Here is a 26,045-nt window from a genome sequence, read left to right as displayed (position 1 = left end):
TTTTAGACAGCATAACCCCCACCAGGTTCAATTCTCATTGACAGAAAGATCCTACAGATATTACATTTTCTGTTATCGTTGTAATATTTGTATACCGTTACATCGTGAACAAATGTTCGTCGTAATTTTGACTAAAAACAATGTCTGCCTCGATGACCTTGCAGCGCCCTCCCGCATTCACACGTTACGTTAAAGTAAGAGTACACACACACGCGCGCGTATAAAATCTAGGTTTTAAGGCCTGAGACAAATCTCTAGAAAATCCCAGCCTTCTTTTGGGAGCCGACCACTGAATTAAAGCGGCAAAAAGTTTTCGATCTGACAACTGAAGGATGAAAACGGAAAGTTGTGATACCGCCTCCGAGCACGCAACCGCATCGAAAGGTAACGGTGGAGCAGAACGCACAGCGTCGGCGATTACAAGCAAGCAGCGCCCAATAAAGGTTTGTGAGAGTCATGGAAATAACAAGAATATAAGAATATTAATTTTCATCAATAAGGTGAGTATTCTAAATATTCATACACAGAAGCGTCGTGTTTTAGAAAAGTCAGCGTTATGCTGCGCTGAAACAAGATGGTGTCGCGGACCAAGAAACAACATGTCTCGGCCAACGTTTTGCCCTCCACCGCGGAGTCATTTTCCGGCGGAATTTAGTAAGACAGAGACACATTTTTGTTGAAAATACAAGAAATAGATAGTAATTTCTGTGAAATCTGACTTTTTGACGCCATGCACTACGTGATCGTTTTGAAAATTGAGTTCAAACCGAACCAAGCTTGCGGTAAACTATAAGATGACGATGGGCACAACAACATCGATATCTAAGTATTCACATTGTATTTACAATGTTTATAGTGGGAACGTTTCATTAAAACACTTCATGGAGGAATCAAATGATGCTTTTGATATATTTTTGTCCGTCAAGGTCTTAAAAACATTTCCGCGAAATCCGACAGCAAAATTCGATGTCACCACATGCCGGAAAAATGTGGTCGCCATGAGCAGGGATTGTGCCCTGTGCGGTCCCAATTCGTGGCGGTCGCGGTCGCGTTGGACGGGTGGTCGCCTTGGGCAGGCAGCTTAATGCTTGTGCCTATGGGGAAAATTTTCGGGGCTGAGAAAAAGCGGTCGCCATGGCCAGGTGGTCGCGTTGAAAAGGTGGTCGCCTAGGCAGGTTTGACTGTAACTTAGATTTTGAATTATTCTTCAATATTCACAAACATATGTAAAATAAGACATTGTGTGGCCCAAGGGCCAAGGAAACAGAGATGGGCACCGCCCTAAACACTACACGGTGTGTAAAGGACTTCAACATTTAGTTACATAATGCAATAAATACAATACCTGCGAGTTACAATACATTTTAAGAGGGGACAAAAATGTTGTTAAAAGAAACCCAAGCAATATTAGTGCCCTAAAAGCGGATTTTGAAAGTCAATTTATTTAGTCATTTCTATACATGATTACTTCAAACAACACTATCACAATGTATAGTGACATCCATCATGCAAAAATATGACTTCGTTGTAATGTGAGAACTCACTTAAAATTGTCACCAGAGTTTTTGTGGGCTCACAAACTAGGGGGATCATCGTATGGCACAATTCTGCGCATTTCAAAATCCTAAAAGTATGAAGTTATTAGACGCAAAACAATGTTAGTATATGTCACTACTATAAAGATTTCAGCATTTTTTATTTCCATTTTTAGCCCTAATATTGCCTTGGTTGCCTTTAAGAGGAGACAAAAATGTTGCTAAAATCCCGTAGCACGTTTTGTATCCCGTACCTCATCCATGAGTGCGGCCAGGTGTTTACTGAAGGGTTTCTTGCCCAGTCCGTTGTTGTCCTCCTCGGGGAAGGACAGGTACCCAACGTTGGGGTTCATCCCAAACTGTTTGATCTGGGCATACGCCATCTTGGTCACTTTCTTCAGGTCGTCCGAGGCTCCTGTACAAACCATAATCACAAAGGTTTAAAAAAATCAGTGAATGAAAAATTTTTCTTCATACTGTAATTCTTATTTCTTTCACGGTAACTGTTTTCATGGTCACCTCCATATGCATACTGTGAAATTATCATCACTGTGAAAAACCTGTTGTAATCATTTATGATTTCTTCACATATCCGTTCTGTAAATCACTTGCCGCCGCCGTGAAGTTAAAGTTCAGTGAAAATGTCCATTTTCCTTACACCGTAAAATTTTGCTACTGTGAAGATAAAGTGAATTACAGTATTCAGAATTGTAAACTTTCCATGGAGCTGAGAGCAACATTTGCAATTCATCAGTTCCTACTACATTGCTAAGGTACTTGGTAACACATGTACGTTAGGGAATCTTACATGTGTGACTTTATGTGACCTGTGTATGAATGAACAGCTTGACTCTTCTGGAGCTGTGCATCTTACTATGGTTTGGACAGACCCTCAAATGTTTATGCACAAAATTGGCACTGGTAGTGGTACACAGTAACAGTTCCTATAGTGTTGTGTTACCATAGGAACTATCCTAACATGACTTACATTTTAATGATATTTGCATACGTTTCTTACGAGTTAGTGTCCTTGACATGTTCAACTGTTTTTTCCAGTTCGAATTACTAGCAATGTGTTTGTTTTGCCAGTTCATTTAAGTGATGCTGAAGAAGAGTGATGGATGTCACTCGAAATGTCTGGAATCAAATCTCAGTTTCATCCAGTTGTAGAGTTTGAATTGTCTTTTTATACAGGTAACTTAGTTAGAGCACTAAGGGTTAATGGCGACTTTTAGCGCTAAGGGTTAAAACAATCATCCAGCGAGACTTTACCTGTGGTGACCCTGTTGAAGATGATGGCTTCAGCTGCCCTCCCTCCCAGGGCCATACACATCCTGTCAAACAACTGGGAAAAGAAGCAAAAAAAATTAGATCACAACAGTCTATGTCATCTTACATCTTCCACAAGACATTACGTTTAACCCTCAAACCACCGTATGGGGTCAAAACTGACCCCAGGCGTATATCAACATGTGCCATTTTGACATTTCGAGTCGAAACCAAAATTCCTTCTATGAGTTTGTTTGTATACATGTCCAGGGCTCTCCCTACGCAATGGTGCAAGGGTGCTGCGCCTCTCCCAAAATTCCCAGCGCCTCTCCCAAAATTTTCAAATTTAGGGTCTTTTCTTTGTATTTTTGAGGATAAAAATTGCGAAAAATTGGAGCGACGTCGATACTCCCGACTGTTAACTCCCGACCGCTACACACATACTTTGCCGAGAAATCGTAAAATAATTATCGAAACACAGTCACCCCAATTTTGGCTTTGTATTGTACTTACGGGCGTGGGGACGCCGTCTGCCGCTGGGTAATCACACTCCTTTGTTTCTTGTTATTGTTATGCTTGCAAGCAATGGATATCGGTGCCTTTGACATGCATTGATCTCATTAAAACCTGTTTTTTCAAGACTCAATCAAAGAAAGCCAGTAAAAATACTGAAGGAAAACAAGATTTTCGGCCGAGCATTTCAGCCCCTACGTTGTGATCTGCCGCGATTTGCCGTCATTTGTGGTCGTATTCGGCGGAGAATCTATTCTTCTAATTGTTTTCCCGTAAAAATTCTGCTTTTGTAGTGTAGACGAGTCGTATTTTACGCCGGGGTTTAACTTTATTACAGTTGGCTAGCGACAATCGCCGACCGGCGGCCATCTTGTTTACTCATTAATATGCATAAATCTAAGCGCTGATTGGTCGGCGTCATGAAAACATGCGCTCTGATTGGTTGATGCAAGATATCATGTGATCACATGGCGGGAAATCCCCAAACACAGTTTCGGCATAGATCGCATTTTGTGACGATAATTGGAGCAGTTTTGTGGCGATTGTAACATTATTGATTTTGAAAAATTAACCAAGCATTTTCTGATGGCAACATTCTAAATAAATAGCAAAACCTATTAAGTTTTTTTAAATGGTTTTTATTGATTGTGCTGTGTACTAATGAATAATGTTCTACTGGCATAAATTTCTAATTCTTATTTCAAATTCATTACATAATTGTATGAATAGTCATAATTTTTTTTAAAATTTTTTTTTAATAGTCTTTTTAAATAACCTAATTTTGATAATAATTTAAAACAATTTGGGCTTGATCCTCTGATCCTATCTTTAGTTTGTAACATTCACAGCCTAAGTTGCAGGAGAAAGCTTCCAATTTCAATTTATAAAGGCAAAATGCAACAGATTTTCTGTCTCTTAATTCTGTAAGATTTACAGCTCAAGTTCCAGGAGAAGGCCTCAAATTGCATTTAAGATGGCCAAAATGCAATAGCTTCTAATTTGGAAAGGGGGGGAATCCCCCCCCTCTCCAAACCTATCCCCCCCTCCTTGTCGCGCTGCGCGCGACTATAGGGCGCTTTGCGCCCTCTCAGCATCTGTTAAAAATGGGAGCACCACTCCCCTAAAAATTTCTGGGGAGACCCCTGATGTCTTATAACTTCTCACAAGTTTTTACCGAGATTGGCTCATTGTTGATTAAGTTATCCTTGAAAGTTTACGCATGGTCCAGTGGGGTCAAAACTGACCCCAGCAAAATCTGCACTCATATTCCCTATTGTTTGATACTTGTCATCTAATAACATGTATGATAAGGGTTATTATGATCATAGTTACAAAATATGATGTTGTAGAAACGTGAAAAAAACAATATTTTTAAATGAACGTAAAGATTGATGACGTTGCGACGTATTATGACGTCATTTATGTGATTTTATTGACGAAAACCAACAAATTGGGTATTTCCATATAATTCAAAGGTACACGATAAAACTTAAATAGAAATTATGTATGATAAATCATAATATATCCAAAGACGTTATTTGCAGACGGCAACAGGAACGACGTCAAAATGACGTCATAAAAATTATATTCATATCAAGTTACACTAGCAAAATCCGCCATCTTGGTTCCGCCATCTTGAATTATTTTAAATGCATTTTTTTCATCATATAACCTAATAACACAATAAAAATGGACCAAGACGTTTATATTAAGATTGTTTCTGTTTGAATAAACATGTTAATGATGAAATTTGAGGTTGAAATAACCGGTGATAGCTAATCTAATTATATCGTCCGCCATCTTAGATTTTGACCGATGACGTAATCAAATATGCATAAATTATGAATATTAAATCATAAAAGTGATAGTGAATTAAATTGATTGGTATTGATGTAAGATAATACGTGCAGTCTAAAAAGACAGCCCTAGAATTACATTGTAAAATCCAAAATTAGCGACTTTTTCCAAATATGGCTCTAAGAAACCGGTTGCCATAGCAACATGAAAACATTGATTAGATATTTCTTTAAATTAGAATTAATGCCAACGAAATTCTAGCAAAGGTGACCAAGTTTGGTTGTTCTAGCGTGAGACATTCAGATGCTATATGCCATCAAGTGTTGGCGCAGGCCTCAAAAGAGCCCGCTTGTCTGAATAGCGTTAGTTGCGAAAGACGATGTTCCCTATTTTTGCATAAATTATGATAATGAGCAGAAATTATTCACACCTTATCATGTCAAACTGTCCCTTACAGATTACTTAAACTATACATATATACAAACCAGAAAAATAGTCACCAATAAAGCTGTATTTGCAGAAAACATTGTGGGGTCAGTTTTGACCCCATACGGTAAGATTAGTCGTAAAAAAGCAACGGTGGTTTGAGGGTTAAAGGAAACCCAAGCAATGTTTGGGCCCAAAAATTGGATTTTGAATGTCAATTTATTTAGTCATTTCTATACATGATTAGTTCAAACAACACTATCACAATGTACAGCAACGTCCATGATGCAAAAAACGCTGTCGTTGTGATGTTTTCGTAGGCTCGCGAAACTAACAGGATCATCCTACGGCATAATTTTGCACTGTTTTAAAATGCTCAAAGTATGAAATTATTACGCAAATGTGATAAACAATGTTAGTAAATGTAAGTACAATAAAGATTTCAGCATTTTTTTAATTTCCATTTTTTTTTGTCCTAATGTTGCTTTGGTTGCCTTCAAGAAGTACTGTCCTGTATTTACAATGCTGTAGCAGAAGACTTTACCTCTTCCTGAGAGTACAGGTACTGTTCCTTGGGTAGATACTGGGCAAACCCCAAAGCTGCCGAGGTCCTGGGTACTATAGTCACCTGGGAGAAAATAAGAGAAAGAAATTAGACGTGCTTCTTTTGCAAGGGACACCCAAAGGATGCCCTTTTCCCTGATAATCATACACATGTACATGTGTTCCCTCCACAAACATTTTTCTTTCTCATACCAGACAATGTGACAGCATGTTAATTGATTGACATGAAAAGCTAACAGGTAATTGTTCATCCATAGAGCCCAATGGGGAACTCTCTCATGATATGCCTAAATGTGATTGTACCAGTTATGCAAAACAATCAAAATCCCTTGTTTCTGGGATACCTCCTGACCTTGAGAAGTGCGTCAGTGTGTTCCAACAGCCAGCCAACCAGGGCATGACCTGACTCGTGGTAGGCCACAACCTTCCTCTCCTCCTGGTTCAACACCTTTGACTTCTTAGCCGTGCCTGTTTAGGGAGAGATGGTACACATGAATTAAAGGCATTTTTCACAGCAGGGGTTTTTCTAAAGAGGGTTGCAGGGGCGCCACACCTAAATCATTAGTAAATGATCTAATCAACTGCTGCCTTACCCTGGGGAGCAGATTCTCTGACAAACCTTAATTTTAGATTGACCAGGATGCTACTTAGGTCACATGTGCCCACAGTCTTTAACTGTGACCTGTCTGACATTAATCATTTTCAAGAAGTTGTAGAATACCCCATTTTGATTTAAAATACTCTAAAGCGCAAAACTGTGCAAGGGGGGAAATCCACACCATTGCTTTGCCCCTTCCCAACACCCCCTATGATTTATGAGTTTTTTTTTCTATTGGAAAATTTTTGCACAGTAAGCACATGTGCAAGTGATGCACTGTGTTTGAGGTCAAGGTTCAAGACTCCTGGGTAGAAAACGATTCTTGTCTCTACGTTTCTGCAACATTCTGATGCCTTACATCATCATCATCATCATCGTTCATGCCTTACAGAGGGTCACAATTGCTTTCAATTTCCTTTCAATGACTTTCATCATTGTCTAAACGTTTAGTTCAATTGCAAAATGAACAGAGAAAAAAATGCTGCAGTGTAGTACGGTCCTCACCTCCTATAACTCTCTCCACTGCATGTTCAAAGTCCTGGGTTTCCACTACTTTGTTGTTCTCTCTTGCTGCATGAAGAGCCGCCTCGTTACAAATGTTTGCCACATCAGCACCTATAGTATAAACAGTGGAAGCAAATCTTATTAATTTCTTCTTCTTATTATCATTATTCTTAAAAACGTCAGAAGAGTAATGACTCCAGCAACCACCTAGGTCCTCCTCCATCAAACATGTCCAACAAGGTTTTCAGTCCGTTAAGGTAGCAGAACACAGTTTTCGGCCTATTTCTATAGTTAAGGGCCGCAAGGTGACTAGCTTCGACGCGGTAAAAATTATAGCGTGGTGCACTTGAGAAATATGAAAAACGAATTCATGTTTGAGTTAAGGGTTCAACCTACAAATAACTAAAAAAACAAAAAATTCTATGGGCGTATCGGATCCTCACGCCCACTTTGAAACAGCGCTCTGCGAGAGGTCACTGAACTGCAGCCGCCTGACCCCGTGAGGCGGTTGCACAAGATGGCGCATTTATACACAAAGCGGAAAAGGCACACTATCCAAATCCTACAGTCTAAAAGCCGACATATTTCTACACCACACAGCACAGTTTACACATGGATGCCTCTCACATGTTGCTTTCTACCCAGTCTTCAAGGGTTTGGGCCGCACTACTTTCTGTACCCGTGTCATAGACCCCAGGGGTCGTGGATTAAAACTGTGTTCTGCTACCTTTAATTGTGATGACTTCCATTTTCAGATGTGTTGCTATTTTCTTTACTCTCCTCGAGGGTATACGCTTCCTCCCTATTCCTACTAAAGTGGGCTTAGTTACAAGTAATCTAGAAGTGATCCGTTATGCACGATTTTCTAAATGCTAACAATTTTGTGTGGTATAATTTTTTTAATGTTTCGTTCTTTGTCTCAACCTCCCTCCTCATTCTGACCTTTTGTTCCTTTTTCCCTCCCTCCCTTTCTTTCCTTTTCTCCCCATTCATTTCTTCTTTCTCTCAAGCAACATTGGGCAATACAGTTTTTAATAGGATGATATCTGCTTCATGTTGAAGTACAATGCATGTCTTGAATTAATCTTTTTTCGTAGACTACGTAAAGACATCCTAAATTGTCTTAACCTCATAAACATATCTATTAAAACCCTTGTCCTGCGGACCGCCTATATATAGGCGCTACGGATAATGTGCGGGTCCTGCGGACCGCCTATATATAGGCGCTGGGGGTATTTCCGGCACGAACGCGTCGCACCCCTGCGTAACTCCCGAAACCCGGAAGTAACATAGTGTTGCAACATCGTCGGGGTTAAGGGTCAAAATTATTGTTACGCAATTCATCTCAAGACGCATGCGCGATATGTCAATGAGGCGATATGTTAATGAGGCGGCCATGATGGCGCGTCGTCTGCTGGTATGTTTTCGGAGAGACATTTTCCGTGTTTCTGGCGGTAATATCGGTATTTAAACGCCAAAATGGATCGGTACACGGTCGAAGACGTTCTAGAGGACATTTTTACGAACGATTCAGTGGTGGAATATCCTTTATCAAGTGAAAATTCCGCTGAAATCAGTGACAGTTCTGGCGAAGACGGGGAGTCACAACATCGGCCTCGAAGACATGCCGGGGCAAGCGGAGAGGGACCCTTACACGTTGCTGATGAACTTGAAAGCGGCGCTAACGCTACTTTTAGCCGTCGAAGAGCTCGGGGCACTTACCAAGGACGGCGTGGACGTGCCAGAGGAGGTAGTGGACGTGGTCGCTGGCGGGGAAGTGGTGCATGATTTCTATTGTGGGGCTGACCAGTCTCAGACTTTGATAGCCATATACTCACCTGTTATAATATCTGCAATTCGTATTTCTTTACATATAATACGATATATTATTCTGATGTTGTCAAAACTGGTCAGAAACTTTGTAGTCTTCGTAGAAACCTGTGTGTTGATGCTATACAAAGGCATATGAAAGCATAGTGGAATAATGTACTTTTTATTGCTTTTTATGTCTTTATCATAATATAGCCTTTAGTAAAGATTGTAACGACTGTATGTTGATATGACAAGAAAGTTTAGACTATAAGCTTTCCACTCATGTATAGAAAGCTAGAATGTCAATTGTTCTATGGCTACAGCATGAAGTGTACTGTTCTGTATGAGAGTGTAGATTTTGCTCAAAAGTGAGTTCAGCACCAAGGGCAGTCTACAACCATATACATGTACTCACCTGTTACAATACCTGTGTATTTTACTTCTTCACATGTATCATTCTGATGTTGCCAAGACTGGTCAGCAACATTGTAGTCTTGGTAGAGACCTCTGTGTTGGTGCTATGCAGCAGTAAATGGAAACTTTGTGGAATAATGTACTTTTTATTGCCTTTTGTATCTTTATTACCTTTGTATTCAATGATATTACTTTGTTTGGAATTCCAAAGATAATACCTGTTGTAAGCTTTCAGCTGATGTGTAGGAAAGTGATTGTAATAGAGGTAAAGAAAGAAGTATACTAAATCTAAATGGCTCAGCTTTTCTACAGAAAAGCCAGTTCAGCACCGTGGACATTGTATGGTCATAAACCTACCTGCTGAGATACCTGGGTGAACTTCTTCATCATAGATATAGCTCTGATGTTGTCAGGATGTGTCAGGAATGCTGCAGCTTTGATATTGGTACTTTTTATATGGTTCAGATACTTCAATACAAAAGGTTTTTGAAAAAAGGGTTTTTTATTGATTTATTGCCATTATCAATCAATACAGGTAGGTGCAGGCAAAGTTTGCAATATACTTCTGAAAAGTAGAGACTCTTAGCTTTGTATTGATATATAACTTTATAGAGTTATTTGTGGGCAAAGTATCAAAAAAATAGCAAAGTTAAAGCAGTACCCCTCCTTTAAATAGGGTAAAAAAAGCCCAGCACAGGGACTACTATAGGGTAAAAAAAGTCCAGCAGGACAAGGGTTAAGAGTTTTGGTATAAAACCTGGTGTTCTCAGTCCTATCCTTAGTCACTGACGAAAGACAGTGGATACTGTCTGAAACGTCTGACTGTTTCAAATTTTATCCAGTTGCTTGAGTAATTATTTTTGGCGCATGTCTTGAATTAATCTTTTTTTGAAGACTACGTCAAGACATCCTAAATTGTCTTAACCTCATTAACATATCTATTCAGAGTTTTGGTATAAAACCTGGTGTTCTCAGTCCTATCGTTAGTCACTGACGAAAGACAGCGATGCTGTCTGAAACGTCTGACTGTCTCAAATTTTATCCAGTTGCTTGAGTAATTATTTTTGGCGCATGTCTTGAATTAATATTTTTTTGAAGACTACGTCAAGACATCCTAAATTGTCTTAACCTCATTAACATATCTATTAAGAGTTTTGGTATAAAACCTGGTGTTCTCAGTCCTATCCTTAGTCACTGACGAAAGACAGTGGATGCTGTCTGAAACGTCTGACTGTTTCAAAATTTTATCCAGTTGCTTGAGTAATTATTTTTGACGCATGTCTTGAATTAATATTTTTTTGAAGACTGCGTCCAGACATCCTAAATTGTCTTAACCTCATTAACATATCTATTCAAAGTTTTGGTATAAAACCTGGTTTCCCAGTCCTATCCTTAGTCATTGATGAAAGACAGTGGATGCTATTTTTGGCGTACAATGTACGTCTGTTACACATGACAACATGCTGCCGTTATATACTGCACAGAAATGGAACGTACCACTCATGCCGGGGGTGAGTTCCGCCAGTCGTCTGGAGAAAGTGGAGGTGGATCTCTTCAGAGTCAGGGCCTTGAGGTGGTGCTCGAATATCTCCTTACGCTCGGCGAGGGTCGGCAGGTCGATCAGGATATGTCTGTCCAGACGCCCTGGTCTCAGCAATGCCTGAGGAAGGTGGATTGTACTTTCTATTCAAAATTGATATATAATACTTTTATTACATTCACCAAGAAGGTCATGTTTTGATGAGCATGTGTCTGCCTCTTTCTGTGTGTGTGTGTGTGTGTGTGTGTGAACATGATAACTCCAGAATGTGTGGGCGGATTTTTTTACTATTTGAAATTTTAAAGGGGCATATTGTAGAATCTGGTGGGCAAAAACTACAAATAGTAAGAATTTGTAAGATCTACACTAAGATTCACATTTTTAACTTATTTGTTACTTATTTCCAACATATTCCCGTCATTTTGTCACATTTCCACCATTAATAAACGACGAAAAACGCCAAACGTGTAAAATCTGGGGCATTTACATATTACCTTGCGTCCCGCAAGTTAATATGCAAATAAGCCAGCGTAGAACGCTACGAAAAATCCGAATCGACCGTTATGGTCGGAGTTCGAGCGTCACAGGAAAATCACCACAAGTAAACAAACTTCAGAACGTCGGGCGTTCGATCGCGTGTTCGATGGTTCGTCGGAATGTTGGACAAGATGGCGGCCAATTCAAGCGGCGGCGGAGATGGCGTATATAATTTTTTTTTAAGACGTTCGCACGACACTACAAAGTCGCATCCTTACGTGATGAATATTGCTGTGCAGTGTAATAAGGTAGATTCAACTAATGATGTAGAAAAATAATCAAAACCAAAGAATTTTGTTTTATGTTCATGTCGCAATATGCCCCGTAAAAAACTAGTATGTGCGTACTCTCATCTCCCGAATAAACGTACCGGTACTTTTATTTTTTTCAGCCTCAAGATCCACCCAGTACGTTCTTATTTTGGACAGTACGTTTATTATTTTTTTGAAAATCAGAGTTTTGCTAACCAGGGATCCCATTGAAATTGAAAGTTTGGGTTTTCCTGCCCATATTTCCCCCGGCATTTTTGCTCATAATTCGCTATTTTTCGGCCAAGCGGCGTTGATTTCCCTGCCGGTATGACCCGACCTTTGTGAAATTCCGGCGTAACTCGTAACGTATCGGTAGATCTCTATGACACTACAAAGTCAACGTTGTTATTGGGAGAAAATAAGACGCCACACTGACGTTTTGAAATGCAATTCTTTTTGTATAAACAACTTTGACAGTCTCTGTTTACATCGTAAACTAAAGCACGCTGATCAGAAAAAAATATACATGCCAGCGGCGCAAAGTGTTTCAAGTACGTTTAACGCATGTAAATTTCTCTACTCACGTGAGATACAGTCCTTCCCAAAATGAAAATATAAAAACAACACCACAAAAAAACAGTGTCTTAGCATCAAAAAACTGTGTAATTACTTTCAATATATATCAAGACATTTCAATCCTACCACAAACATGGAAATTTAGCGCTTGGAGAATCGCCGCAGTATTAGTAAAGTGAGTAACGCATTGGACGTCAGTGACTCTGGCCGTGGGAACGTTTTGTCATGGAAGAGCTCACTTCGAAGAAGGGGAAACAACTCTTTTTTATGTACAAATAAAACTCCTTTGCCTTGGTCAGAAATGTGTTTTGCATTTTTACAAAGAGAATTTTAATATCAAAGTCTATATATAAAATTGAATTGCAATCTAGTCACCGTTATTATCACTTAAAAATGCTTTAGAAAAGATCACCCCTCTACAGAAAGAATACCAGAGCTTTCTAGGAATATGGGTGAAACTTTCTGTTAGCCCCGCCCCTTTCTGTCTGCGGCGCCGCTGTGTCTAGCTCAACTTTTCATGTGTAACATGAGAACCTTGTGCTTTGTGGCAACATTGGAAAAGGCCTGAGGTTTCTCACAAATTTGTTGACAATTTAGTTTCTCAAAATTAATGTTTTTTGCTACATACAAGGGTGATTTGTGGATTTTAAATCATTTGGATTGCAACAACAAAAACCAGAATATTATATAATATTGTCCTTGCTATAATATGATAATGTCCTTGACACAACACAATAATTTGTGGCATGTAATGTTTACAAATCGTAATGTTTACAAATCTATATTTCTATATGCAATGCATATAAGATAAAAGGCAAGTAGGGAAAGATAAAAAGTTACATCATATACATGTCATAGTTCTTCCTTTTCTCTATGGCTTTTACAAATAAGAAATAACTTACCTGTGATGACCATATATTCAGGATATTGAAATGAATCTGTTCATGTTCTAAATGTTGATACATTTGTTTGAAAACAAAGAGTAGACTTTGAAAGTGTTACCCATCCAAGTGAACTGTTTGGTGACTACTTGTCATGTTTTGATTATATGTAAGTATATACAACAATTTTCCTTGATCACTTGCTTTTTCACTTGTTGAATTTGAAAGCACCGTTGGCCTCCGGTTAGGATTCATAGCAGAGAACCTATGCCCAATTTTTCAACATTACTGCTATATTTTTTTGAAGTGGCAAGCAAGAAGATGAACAAGTTGTGTGCAGTTATTCTGTTCAATATTTATACACTTTACTGGTATGGTCCTCAGACAGGCATAAATGAATAAAGAGAGCCTACAGCTACCTTATCATCTTCTTTCCCTCGGACACAGTTTATCTGTAAATTTGGTTAATTTTCCGGGGGGTATGTTTATTCCGGGGGGTACGTTTATTAGATTTTGAAAATTTGTCCGGGGGGTATGTTTATTCCGGGGGGTATGTTTATTTGGGAGATGAGAGTAGGTCTTGATGAGACCTCAAAATGATTAGATTTAGGGCCCCCTGCGGACTGTCTAAGGTACTGCAGCAGAACTTCTGTTTTCGTTATCTCGTGTTCTGGACATGCTATGGTCATGATTTTTGAGTGGTAAATAGCTCTTTGTTGACTCATAAAAAGCATGGTCATTTCAACTTTCAAGTTGGCCTAAGACGGTTTGAATGTGGCCATTATACCATTGTGAGGAAAATTTCAACCAAAGCTTTGAAAATGCAATATATTAGGTATGAAATGCTCCACACATAGATAGTCCCAAGTTCAAGAAAACCGAAAGAAATACATATGCCAAATATCATATAACTGTAACATACATGTTAAGGTTTCAAACACAGAAGGCAATGAGCAATTAGTACAATGAGCTATAAAACAACTTACATCATCCAACACATCTGCTCTGTTAGTGGATGCCAGAACTATCACACCTTGTTCTGTCCCCATACCTGTAGAGAAACACAGAGGAGAAAAACTACAGTTTGAAATCTAAGATTATACTGCATTCATTTCAATAATCACACTTGAACAAAGCCCAATTTAACTGTTTGATCTGGTTCAGGAAACGTGAACTGGTTCAGGAAACGTTTGTTTGTTTGTTTGTTTATTTTTATTTCACCAGGGGAAATCTTGTCACCATCTGGCGGTTTTCATAGAGCCCTGGGGGGAAAGCCCCACACAATTTGTTAAATAAAATTAGATAACATAAAATAATAACATAAATAAACCAAATAAAGACCTTGACATAATCAACTAATAACATAATGAAATAAGATCATGTACTAACCTCATTAACATACCTATTCAGAGCTTTGGTATAAAACCTGGTGTTCTCAGTCCTATCTTTATTCACTGACGAAAGACAGTGGATGCTGTCTGAAAAGTCTAAATGTTTCAAAATTTTATCCAGTTGCTTGAGTAATTATTTTTGGCGTGTACTGTCTTAGTCTAATTGCTAGATCAAAAATGCCTGAACAGATATCTTAAAGGTGCCTGACTTGGTACATAAAGAGTGCCTTTCTTACCATCCATTTCCACTAGGAGCTGGTTCAAAGTCTGTTCCTCCTCTCCACTCCTACCATCGAAGTTCCTGTGAAAAAAACATCACAATAACATAAGTAAAAAAAAGGTAAAGCAGTCATCCTCAATTGAGGTGAGGCATGATGCTGTTTCAAGTAGCTAGTGGTAGTGCAATGCGGCTTCGCCACGTTCGCGTTTTTGGCCAAGCACACCAGATCACCCCTACTCTTCTCGATAAGTGTGTTGGGTTCTTTTATGTGCAGAGGTTTGACGCCTGAGGCTAATGCCCGAAGCTCCCTCATACACAGGGATGTCGGCTTTACATCACCGTGCGAAATGACCCCAGGATCTACAGAATTTGATCCAGATGGCAAAGCAGCGGGGTTGCGTTACCGCTTTCGTCACAAAGGGACAGCCACAAACCACAAAAATTTCTTTCATCTAAAATCCCTACATTAAGTACAGAAAGCACAAAAAGATACATATAGACAACAATCAATAAAGTCAAATATATGCACAATATGTTACAAGTCTATACAGAATATGTTTAATGCTATTGCAACATTACTAAGAGTTTCAATTGTATCAACAAGTTTGACTCACCCTTGACTTCTTTTCCTGCCGATGGCATCAATCTCATCAATGTAGATAATACAGGGGTGCTTCTTCCTGGCTTCTTTGAACAGTGAGCGAACTCTAGCAGCGCCTAGACCTGAAATATGGATAAACAAATTAGGAATACTTAAAGGTGCTCAATGTATGATTATAAAAATGCTTTGGTACAACTTTGTGGTCATTTCTTAAAGGAAAGCTACACAAAAAATTGAAAATCCTTCTATGCTATGCTTAATATATTCCAAAGTCAAATTCTTACTTCAAGTTGTTTCACATAAGTCCGTCATAGTTCAGGTATTTTCCACAGTTTGCAACTTATGCCGTGCTGACGCCTTCTCGCCTGATAATTGAATTATATGACGTCAGTGTGTCAAATTTTTCACCTGATGATTGAATTTTAGAACACTGACGTAATACAATCATCAGGTGAAAAATTTGAAACACTGACGTCATATAATTCAATTATCAGGCGAGAAGGCGTCAGCACTGCATAAGTTGCAAACTGTGGAAAATCCATGAACTATGACGGACTTATGTGAAACAACTTGAAGTAAGAATTTGACTTTGGAATATATCAAGCATAGCATAGAAGGATTTTCAATTTTTTGTCTAGCTTTCCTTTAACAGGGTATGCTCTTTAGCTCACTGAAGAGCTATTCTTCCACTGGTCCTGACAGAGAAGACAGACACTATATACAGTATTTACAGATTCATTGTACCGGGGTTATTCCCCAAGCTCTTTTCCACAAGTATAATGAACAGTGGACCACGGCTTAACATCCAGTCCCAAGGACTGAAACACTTTCCGGTAGCGTGCATGTCGGGTGAGCAACACAGCCGGGATCGAACTCGCGGCTTCTAGTTCCAGAGGCAGGGCCGCCAAACACTGGACTATATAACTTCTTATAACAAAGATGTTTTCAAAAGCATGCTACCAAACTTTGTTTACAACTGCCTAGTATCTATTCATTAGTTCTATTGTACCATCAAGACATAAGAGAGCCTTGGTGTGGCCTATTTCTTATTTCTTATTAGTTTCAAAATGATGGAAATGTGAAATAATGAGGCAAATGTGCCTGTAAATGTGTCAATAATGTGATCAAAATATTTTCCTGTTTACCAACAATTTCGTATAGATGGATTTGAACCACACAAACTAGTTTTGGCTACATGTATGTAATCGCCCACGTCCGTTAAGAACAGAATGCGTTCGAACGACATTCCCAAATGTGTGAACGGTTATATGACATTCTGTGAGCAAAAAACCAAACAAAACCAGCTTACGGGCTTCAAATTCGTCAGTTATTTTGAGTAGTATTTTACTTACCACCAATCATCTCCACAAACTCAGACCCCGCCATGGCCAGGAAGGGCACCTGTGCTTCGGTAGCTACAGCCTTCGCCAGGAGGGTCTTTCCACACCCAGGGGGGCCCAGGAGCAGAGCACCCTTAGGGAACTTGGCACCAAGGTCCAGATACCTCTTTGGGGCCTGAGGAACAGAATGATAGTTAATCATCTGTCTGTTTTTTTGTAGTGTCATCATTAGTAAAGTTAATGTTACGAATTCTTACCAGCAAAAGTCGCAAATATCAACTACTGTTACTGTAGTTCACTTAATCTTCACGGTAGCAAAACTTCACCGTGTAAGGAAAATGGACATTTTCACTGAACTTTAACTTCAAGGTGGCGGCAAGTGATTTACAGAACGGATGTGTAAAGGAATCATAAATAATAACAACAATTTTTTCACGGTGATGATAAGTTCACGGTACAAAGGTGACCGTGAAAACTGAACAATAAGTTACAGTGAATTACACTAGATACACCCATTCATATAACTTCCCATCTAGGATTTGCATGACTTTTCCACAAGAAATGAACACGCTTAAAATATGTGTAAAACGTGTGGGAAGGGAGGTTATACGAGTTCTGTACTGGACTACTAGTACTTTGTATTGTATTGCATACCCGGTTAACCGCATGAAGGCGTAAAACACCAGGTTTGTACCATAGAGTACAAGCTGTATATCAGGACAGATGTATATGATCCACACACACCGGAAAGGACCTCTACTCTTTTCGATAAGTGTGTTGGGTTCTTTAACGTACTTGAGGTGTGGCTCTCCTCAAACACGGGGCCTCCATTTAACTACCTATCCGAGGGACATCCCTAACCGAAGCTAGGTACTCATTTTCACCTGAGTAAAGTGGGGAAAGTCGTGTTAAGTGCCTTTCCCAAGGGCACAACGTCAACGGGACAAATCAGGGAACCACGGATTCGAACTCAGTATCTCTGAGTTCTGGGGCCAAACACCCTGCCACTACGCCACCGCGATGCCACAAACTACAGTAGGTGCAGCAAGTACACCTGAGTGAACTACACAGACCACCAGGCCACCCGATGCCAAATTTGTAACGACACTGACCTTGAGGTAGTCCACAAACTCCATAACCTCCTGTTTAGCCTCCTTAAGTCCAGCGACGTCCGAGAACTTGACATTGGGAACTTTCCCTCCCGCCCCAAACTGTGTGAACTTTGCTTGGGTCATCTGGGCCTGGAGATACAAAAAACAGAGAAAGATTTCGACAAATATTTAAACACTCTACGCAACAGATGAGTTTGCAATATTTCAAAACAAACCCTCCTCAATTTTCTAATATTTACTTCAAACATATCTGGCGCTGGACTTTAATCTGGGGAACTACAATGTATAAATCACCAAATTTGAGTTATTAACCTTCTCCCTAACTCTGTAACCAATAGGGAATGAGGTGCCAAACTGGTACTTCAGTGTGCTAGAGGTTAAGAAGGAAAGGCATCAGATTTACTTACAAATCCTCCCAAGCCTCCCTGGTTCATGGCACTCCTGGCTACAAACATCATGACCAGCATCAAACTCCCCAACAGAGCCCCAGTTATCAACAGGGTGGACATCAACCTGTAGGAACAGCACAACTTTGTAAAGCCACTCTCTCATTGGTTGACCTACTAATGTACTTATTTTGATTGACAGGTCACAAAAATGTATTTCATCAACCTGTACATGTTGGAATATCACAACTGGTGAAGCCACTCTCTCATTGGTTGAACTACAAATGTATTTATTTTGATTGAAAAGTCACAAGAAAATGTGTATATATCAACAGGGTGGACATCAACCTGTACATGTTGGAATATCACAACTGGTGAAGCCACTCTCTCATTGGTTGAACTACAAATGTACTTATTTTGATTGACAAGTCACAAAAAAATGTGTATATATCAACAGGGTGGACATCAACCTGTGGAAACATCACAACTGGTGAAGCCACTCTCTCATTGGTTAAACTACAAATGTACTAAGTCTTATTTTGATTGACAGGTCACAAAAAAAATGGGTTAACAAGACTCCAGAGTTACATACACTGTAAAGGCATGCAGACTTAAAACATTTACATGTTTTCAAAGAAAATGCCTTGTTTATTTCTTTAGTTATGAGGCTATAGGTACATCCCAACTTGTAAAGCCACTCTCTCATTGGTTGAACTACAAATGTACTTATTTTGATTGACATACCTGGTCCCAGCACCAATATGGCTGAACGTGACCTTGACGTTGTCCTGGGGGCTGATGCCAAGGTCGCTCTCCGCACGTCTCAGTTTCTCCTCAAATGTCTCCGTGTTCCCTACACGCATGGAGTACACTGTGCTCTGGAAGTGCTGTAGAACAGAAAAACAACAACTCTTCAACACTAGACATTTCGTTAGCTCCTAATCACAATAAAGCAGGGTTCTAGATAGCTGGATTTTCTTTCCATCATCCCAATTCCCATTGACAGAAGGATAGTACAAAAAGACTTATTTTTCTGTCACCTTGTATAACTTCTATCAATTTATCAAAATTTGGACATTTTTACGTCTTTAGTCATGGATTTTGTCCGTCATGGTTGACGGAATGGTCTAAACTTTTTTTCATCCTTTGCAATATAAATTTGAATCACTGAGTTTGGTTTTTATACCTGAACCTAAATGTTTTCATGAGTCCGGATTTGGTTCAGCATTTAGGTATGCATCCCTACTAAGGGGTAGAAGAAGAAGAAGACCTCACCTTACGTCCAAACACCTGTGCTCCAGGCTGCAGGTGGATTCGAACCACGTCTGAGTCTTCAACATCCACACTACTGACCTGGGAGAACATACAGGAAACACTAGTTGATATATATACAATGTATATGTGTGATATGTGACATAATACATACACAGCATCATACAATGCTTAACTTTCTTCCAACACTTACTGTGACTATATGGTATTCACCGATTTAATTTTCAACCAGTACTGTTGCCAACTTCAGGATCAATAATCGACAGTGGTCGCTGAAGAAGGCGACAGTGGTCGTTGAAAACTACTAGTAGATCCGTGAATACCTTACTCACAGAGTTAGTGTTGGAAGAAAGTTAAGCATCGTACAGCACGTTTTTACCGATTTTAAAATGCTCAAAGTATGTAGTTATTATGCAAATGTCCTAAACAGTGTTAGTAAATGGCATTACCAAAAGGATTTCAACATTTTTTTCTTTCCATTTATTGGGCCCTAATGTTGCTTTGGTTGCCTTTGAACTTCAAAATCCACACATCCAAAGAAACAAAGAATTCACCTCTCCTTTCGCCAGCATGTCGTGTACAAACTCGTGCCACGACACCATGCGACCTCCGTCGTTCTGACCTTGCATGAAGAACAAGGACAGTAGGAAGAAGACGAGCACGACAAGTCTCAACCTGTTCATGGTGTCATCGTTGGGCTGTTGTTGGCCTGTTTTGAAGAAGATACAAAAATATTGTCAGTCAAGTATGATGGTAATGGAAAGATGTTTTGTAATGACTGTCTGATGTTAAACTTAAAATTGATATGTACATAAAAGCATACATGCTGCTTGTGACTAGCATTATGTCTAAAGATATATGTATACTGTACATTTATTTAAATCAGGGCTCGAAACTCATTTTTAAGAATAGGCACACTGGTGCACCTTTAAGAATTTATCTGCACAAAAAAATCAGTTTGCACAAATTTACAAACCTTGCTCTCTTTCTTTTAAGAACTTCAACCTGAAATTCTATAGCGTACTTCAAAATGTTGAATACGCAATAAACCAAACAACATGTACAACATAGGTTATATTGCTTTTTCTGATACTTCAATTTAAAAAATATCCTGTATACTAGTGTACAATAGTACTATCAGTAGCACTATCCTATAGCCTACAAACTTATCTAAGTGCACTGGTGCATCCAGTCAAAAATTAGGAGCACAGCTTCAATTTGGAGTATTTCAAGCCTTGATAAATGTAGTAAGTTCCTACATGACACACAGTTGACAAAAATATGTACCATCGTCCTCTCCCTGCTGCCCTGGAGGCCTGTCTCCTGGACGTTGTTGTTGAAGACCGGGGGTTGTCTTCAGGAACTGCAGTAAACCTACAGGAAATTTCAAATAAAAATCCTGGTCATGTGGTTATCATGATTGTTCCGTCTAGTACTTTTAAGAAGTAGTAGCTTAGGGATGTGGTATTGGTCTAAAGGTTAAAATGTTATCCATAAAGATAGACTGTCACAGTCATGCTATATAGAAGAAATAAATGGGATAGACTGAGCAGTAATACTTATAAGTTAAGATGGTACATGTATATCCAGGAGGTCATTGATATAGATTTATGCTAAGATAAAAATCAATTATCTTATACCAAAACATGCTGGTTATGCTTCTGAATACAAGGGTTGTCATCATTTTTGTAAGAATTCTATTGTAATCTTTGTGTCAGACTGTCTCTCACTAGAACATAGGCCCCTAGCCAAAATACTGGAGCAATTGCAAGTGCAATTCTGTACCTACTAATATCAGTCAGTGACAGTTACATCAACGAGTTACATTGATGATAGAACCTCTTTGGTTCCACGTACCTATGCCGAATAGTCTGCTGACCACACTCTGTGGAACCTCCATTCCAGATCTGCCGAGTAAACGACAGATCCCTCTGTACTCCGCCTGAACTTGTCGAACTGTTTTCTGGAATGACAATAAAATGATTCAATCAATGAAGACACCTAACCTATAGAGTATAGTGAGCATAATTATGTACTTTACTTATCTTTAAAAATGAAGTTTTTTTGTCTTGTTTGGTGTGTGTTTTGGTGTCTGTAAGTGTTATTGTATGTGTGTAGTATAACTTAACAGTGTTCTCGCCAGAATTTTTTCACAGCATAGGGGTCAGGTACAGAAGGCCAACTTTACGCGGTGCAATTTACGCGTGGAGTGCTGAAGACATGACCAAAGTAGGGAGTCTGGCATGTTCCCCCGGAAAATTTGTAAATTCATAACCCAATGAGACATTATTTCATGCATTTTGAGGGATAAATTTTGTGAAGTAGAGTTTTTCCTCTGTCACAGCCTCATTCTAAAGCCAAATATGAACTTTTTATAAGATTTATGAAGGGTCACAAGGTTTGTCCCAGAAAGAAAAACCCCTATGCTGGTTGAAACACAGCATAGGGGTCCAGATCACAGCATAGGGGGTCCAAATCACAGCATAGGGGGCTCCTATGCTGAAAAGGCCTGGCGAGAACACTGCTTAGGAATGCCTTGGTGGATTGTGTTGATATTTGGTATACACGGGTAAGTTATCAATTCTTGATGAGACCTGAAAATGATTAGATTTTGGGCCCTCTAGTGACTTGTTATGGTACTGCAGCGAAACATTTGGGAATCTTTTCTTCTTCAAATTATGTATGTCACTATGAGTATGAGGAGAACTACAAACCATGGGATAAAAAGTAACTTAAAAGTAAGTACTTATAAATGAGAAAAAAATGGTTTGAACAATTTGATGTATACTGTAAGACATGTGGATGCATCATATGAAAATAAGGTATGTCTGACAGCATTGAAATATCTGTGGTATTCTTAATTACAAGTTTGTGGTTTTCAGGGTCACTTCACCGCATACTTATCACACCCACAAACAGGTACAAGAATTTGCATAATTTGGGTTGCAGTGCTATAGCTTAAACCACAACGCCAAGATACCATTAACCAGTGTTCTCGCCAGCCTGAAATTTTTACCCGTCATTTAAATTTTGTTTCGGGGAAGAACATATCGAGCGCCGAAGGCGCGAGGCGTCGCGCCGGAGGCGTGACCATTCTAGGGGGGTCCGGGGGTATTCTCCCCTGGAAAATTTTGAGATCTAGACCCTCTGAAACGCTATTTCCTGCATTTTGAGGGGCAAATTTCCTGCTAGAATAAGCTTAGTTTAATGACATCTCTTTCGGTGAAAAATTACCCAAATGTTTCAGGCTTAATTTTTTTGGGAGGCGTGCCGTCATCGCGGAAATATCGAATGTTCACAACTTCACACACAAGCTACACTTCTATGTTGTATACAATCGGCAAAGAAAAGACAATTTAGCGCAACAAAACTTTATTACGTATCAGCTACGTCCTACAAAAATGCACACAGAATAAGTCGGCAAAAATAAAACACAACTTTTCAACACTTGTTCCGTATGCGCCCTGTAAATATTGAACGTAATGAGGAATTTGACACCCTACTTTGAGAAAGAACGCAATGAAGACGTCCAATTTTTTGTCCCATGTTTTCCGCGGTTAATTTCTCCGGTAACTGCACTGAATGTGTTCAAAAGTTGTCGATTCAAGCCTTCCAACAGCCGCTTCGTCGTGCGCTCCTTGCGATTCCCGCCATTCCCCTAACATCTCGCAAATTCACGCAGAGCTGAAATCTCGCGAGTAGCAAGACTCGCATGTCATTGGTCGTTTTTTCTTGACGCGACGGAGACGCGCGCTGTGATTGGTAGATTATCTGACGCCTGTTTACCATTTCTTGCGGGAAGAACTCAGCCGCCGCGGCTTAAAACTTTAATACTGTACATAGATTACAGAAATAAACGTCAGCCTGATGCGACCGGCCAAAACTGTAGTGGGGAGGGCGGCGCATGACGCCGTCAGTTTTCGGCGGCCAACAAATATTTCTAGCAACCACCACGCCGCTCTCTGTGTGTTGCTGGGGTTGTCGCCAGCCGGGGCATTAGAAATGATCTAGATTGCCCTCGTCACAAACTTCCGCTGATCCTCTGGAGTTTTTGAAAATTATAAGCTCTATCTAAATATCTTTACACACCGATTTTGTCCATTAAAAATGACGGGTTGAGCAAAAATTTTGTCCGTCATGAGCGACAAAAACCCGTCAAATGACGGGAGGACGGGCGCTGGCGAGAACACTGCCATTAACCCTTAATTTCCAATTTGCTTCCAAATTCAGGTGCTGCAAAATCATATTAGATTATTTAATAATTTTATTTTTTACAGGGGCAGAACATATGATTTCTAGCATGACTAGTTCCTTCAATTATATTTTTGATACAAATATCAATAACCTTTCCTATATACATTGCATATATTATCTAAATGTATAAACAAGAAGTGATATTCACCCTCGCCTGAGTTATCCAACAATCTATTCCTATTGTGTAAGTCATTTGCATAACGTAAACATGATTCCATAACGTTCCTTACAACTGCAAATGGTTTAATATCTAGAAAAATAAAATATGAAACGGATAACCATACAAACCTGTACATATCTGTTCAGTCTTGCCGTTGTCCTTTGTCCCAGTCTGTTTGTAGTACATTCTAGACACGGAATTAAACTGTTTTGCAAGTCCGAGAGGTTGAACGACCTGTTTACGTAACGAGTGGAAGTAGAACTCGCCTGACGCAATCTTGCCTCACTTCTTCCCACATTTCTCAACAAATTTCGTCCGAACTGACGCAAGTAAGACGTCTGAGACGATGATAGTAGACGGTACGCCATTTTGTGAAGGAACGGGACGAGTACGTCGACGTAATAAAGTAAAATTTGTGTAAAAATATTCCGTAATCTTCGTCGTCAGTCAGTCACAGGCGGCAGCCATTTTCTGCGAGAGCATCATGGGATTAATAAAATTATTCAACGAAATTGCCAGAATTTTAAATTTAGCGTGTTATATAATGATTTATACAATAAAATTATATCTGAGTTATGAAAAATATATAGATTATGCACAAATATTGATAAAAACTTACAGTGACGTTTCATTTTTACACGGATGGACCAATCAGAGATCTCGTGCCATCTCGGCTCGGCACGAGTCATCACGTGACGGCGACAAACCAATTACCATCAGGGTTTCGCCCGCGGAAAAGCCGACGCGCCAGCTTCCAAGTAAGGATCCTTTTAATATTTCCAATATTATCATTATTGGAGACAAAACAGGGGGATAATAACGACACCAGGTAAGTCTTGATCATCTTAAGAACCTTCTGGGAAATTATGCAAGGAATCGGCGGTGTCTTTAAGGAGAATGAGAGCGTAACAACTGGGGGCATCCTTGGAAACAAGCTCCCATGTTTTTGAAGCGATGTTGTACAACCTTCGTCGTACACTCGCCCTGTTTGTGCCTTAAACATCAACCATAGACACCTTACAACGCCCTTAATCATACAAACGATGTCTTAAGACATCTTAGGTGATATTTTGAGGAAACTTAGCAGTATATAAGGGGTTGTATAAGGCGTATTTGGCCTCAATGTGACCTGGCAGTGTATCTAAGTGACGCCATTTTTTCTGTGTTTGCACGATAACACGTACCTAGCTGGCCCTTCCCCCCTACCTGTATACCTCTTCTTGACCTCTCTGGTCTCTCTACGTCTTAAAATTGTCTCAGAAATCGATCTAGAAGTAATAGGGAAGCTCTAAGTGGGAGTGGCTGTCGTCTTAAATGAACTATATTCGTTTTATTGCTTGCACAAGGTGTATAAAAAGACAGTAGGTCAGATTTTTTCCCTCGCATTTTTCGTTTGATGATGTCGTCTGATAATTTTACAGACTGCACTGTCTTGTTCGTACATCTGTAAACAGACTAACATTTCTAAACTGATTAGAAGGTTATAGAAGTTGTAGACAATCACAAATTGTCATAATTCTTTATATGTTCCTCTTGAATATAATGAAAATATAAATCCAAATATGATATGAACTGTAAGAATTGGTCAGCGAGTGTGAATATTTGTCTTCAAAATATGCACGTATCATCTTTGCCGCTGTAACGCATATACAGAAAAATATGAAAACACAATACCCAAAGAATCATCATAGATTGAAGTTCGCACCCTCTAGTTTTGTGGTAATCCGTTAAAGCACGTACCATACTTAAACCTAGACTCTACCAGTCTCCCCCGGTCGCTGGGAAAATAGTAGAAATTGGCCAAATAGAGTCAAATGTTTGAAGGGAGTTGGCTACGGAGAGACATTTGACTCTATTTGGCCAATTTCTACTATTTTCCCAGCGACCGGGGGAGACTGGTAGAGTCTAACTTAAACCTGTTGCATTTGCAACTGCAGGTGTTTGATAATGTCCTAGATTGGGATAATTTCTTTCAAGGTTACTGCATAATTTTCTAGGAGGTCGTGGTTTTTAGCTCAGATCTTGCAACGTCTGCATCTCTTTTCACGAGATTCGTTCGACTGATATTTGCAAGAGTTCTTTAGTGGTAATC

At 39.5% G+C, this 26,045-nt stretch overlaps 2 protein-coding genes across 6 annotated transcripts in view; one reads left to right on the top strand and one right to left on the bottom strand.

Annotated features, from left to right (window-relative positions):
- The window catches only part of LOC136438049 (mitochondrial inner membrane m-AAA protease component paraplegin-like), a 30,336-nt gene extending 5,895 nt beyond the window's left edge, over positions 1-24,441 (bottom strand). Inside the window, exons 1-18 of the mRNA XM_066432701.1 lie at positions 24,082-24,441; positions 21,397-21,502; positions 20,827-20,913; positions 20,094-20,248; positions 19,543-19,620; positions 19,012-19,154; positions 18,289-18,394; positions 17,882-18,010; positions 16,782-16,944; positions 15,443-15,551; positions 14,845-14,909; positions 14,204-14,268; positions 10,930-11,092; positions 7,207-7,317; positions 6,457-6,572; positions 6,085-6,168; positions 2,808-2,880; positions 1,790-1,950 (exon numbers count right to left, since the gene is read on the bottom strand). Of these exons, the coding sequence (XP_066288798.1) occupies positions 1,790-1,950; positions 2,808-2,880; positions 6,085-6,168; positions 6,457-6,572; positions 7,207-7,317; positions 10,930-11,092; positions 14,204-14,268; positions 14,845-14,909; positions 15,443-15,551; positions 16,782-16,944; positions 17,882-18,010; positions 18,289-18,394; positions 19,012-19,154; positions 19,543-19,620; positions 20,094-20,248; positions 20,827-20,913; positions 21,397-21,502; positions 24,082-24,321 (2,154 nt within the window). The 5' untranslated portion in view covers positions 24,322-24,441. The remainder of the gene's footprint in view (positions 1-1,789; positions 1,951-2,807; positions 2,881-6,084; positions 6,169-6,456; positions 6,573-7,206; positions 7,318-10,929; positions 11,093-14,203; positions 14,269-14,844; positions 14,910-15,442; positions 15,552-16,781; positions 16,945-17,881; positions 18,011-18,288; positions 18,395-19,011; positions 19,155-19,542; positions 19,621-20,093; positions 20,249-20,826; positions 20,914-21,396; positions 21,503-24,081) is intronic.
- Positions 24,442-24,622: 181 nt separating this feature from the next.
- The window catches only part of LOC136438047 (ankyrin repeat domain-containing protein 12-like), a 39,716-nt gene continuing 38,293 nt past the window's right edge, over positions 24,623-26,045 (top strand). For 4 of the 5 annotated variants that reach the window (XM_066432698.1, XM_066432697.1, XM_066432696.1 and 1 more), the window contains exon 1: positions 24,623-24,711. The gene's annotated coding sequence lies outside the window, so the exon portion shown is untranslated. Of the gene's footprint in view, positions 24,783-26,045 lie in introns of all 5 variants that reach the window. The other variant, XM_066432695.1, reaches the window with a different exon arrangement.

The sequence above is a fragment of the Branchiostoma lanceolatum genome, chromosome 7, assembly GCF_035083965.1.
Source record: "Branchiostoma lanceolatum isolate klBraLanc5 chromosome 7, klBraLanc5.hap2, whole genome shotgun sequence".
Taxonomy (NCBI): domain Eukaryota; kingdom Metazoa; phylum Chordata; class Leptocardii; order Amphioxiformes; family Branchiostomatidae; genus Branchiostoma; species Branchiostoma lanceolatum.
Note: the sequence above shows the minus strand (reverse complement) of the source record. Positions and strands in the feature narration are given on the sequence as shown.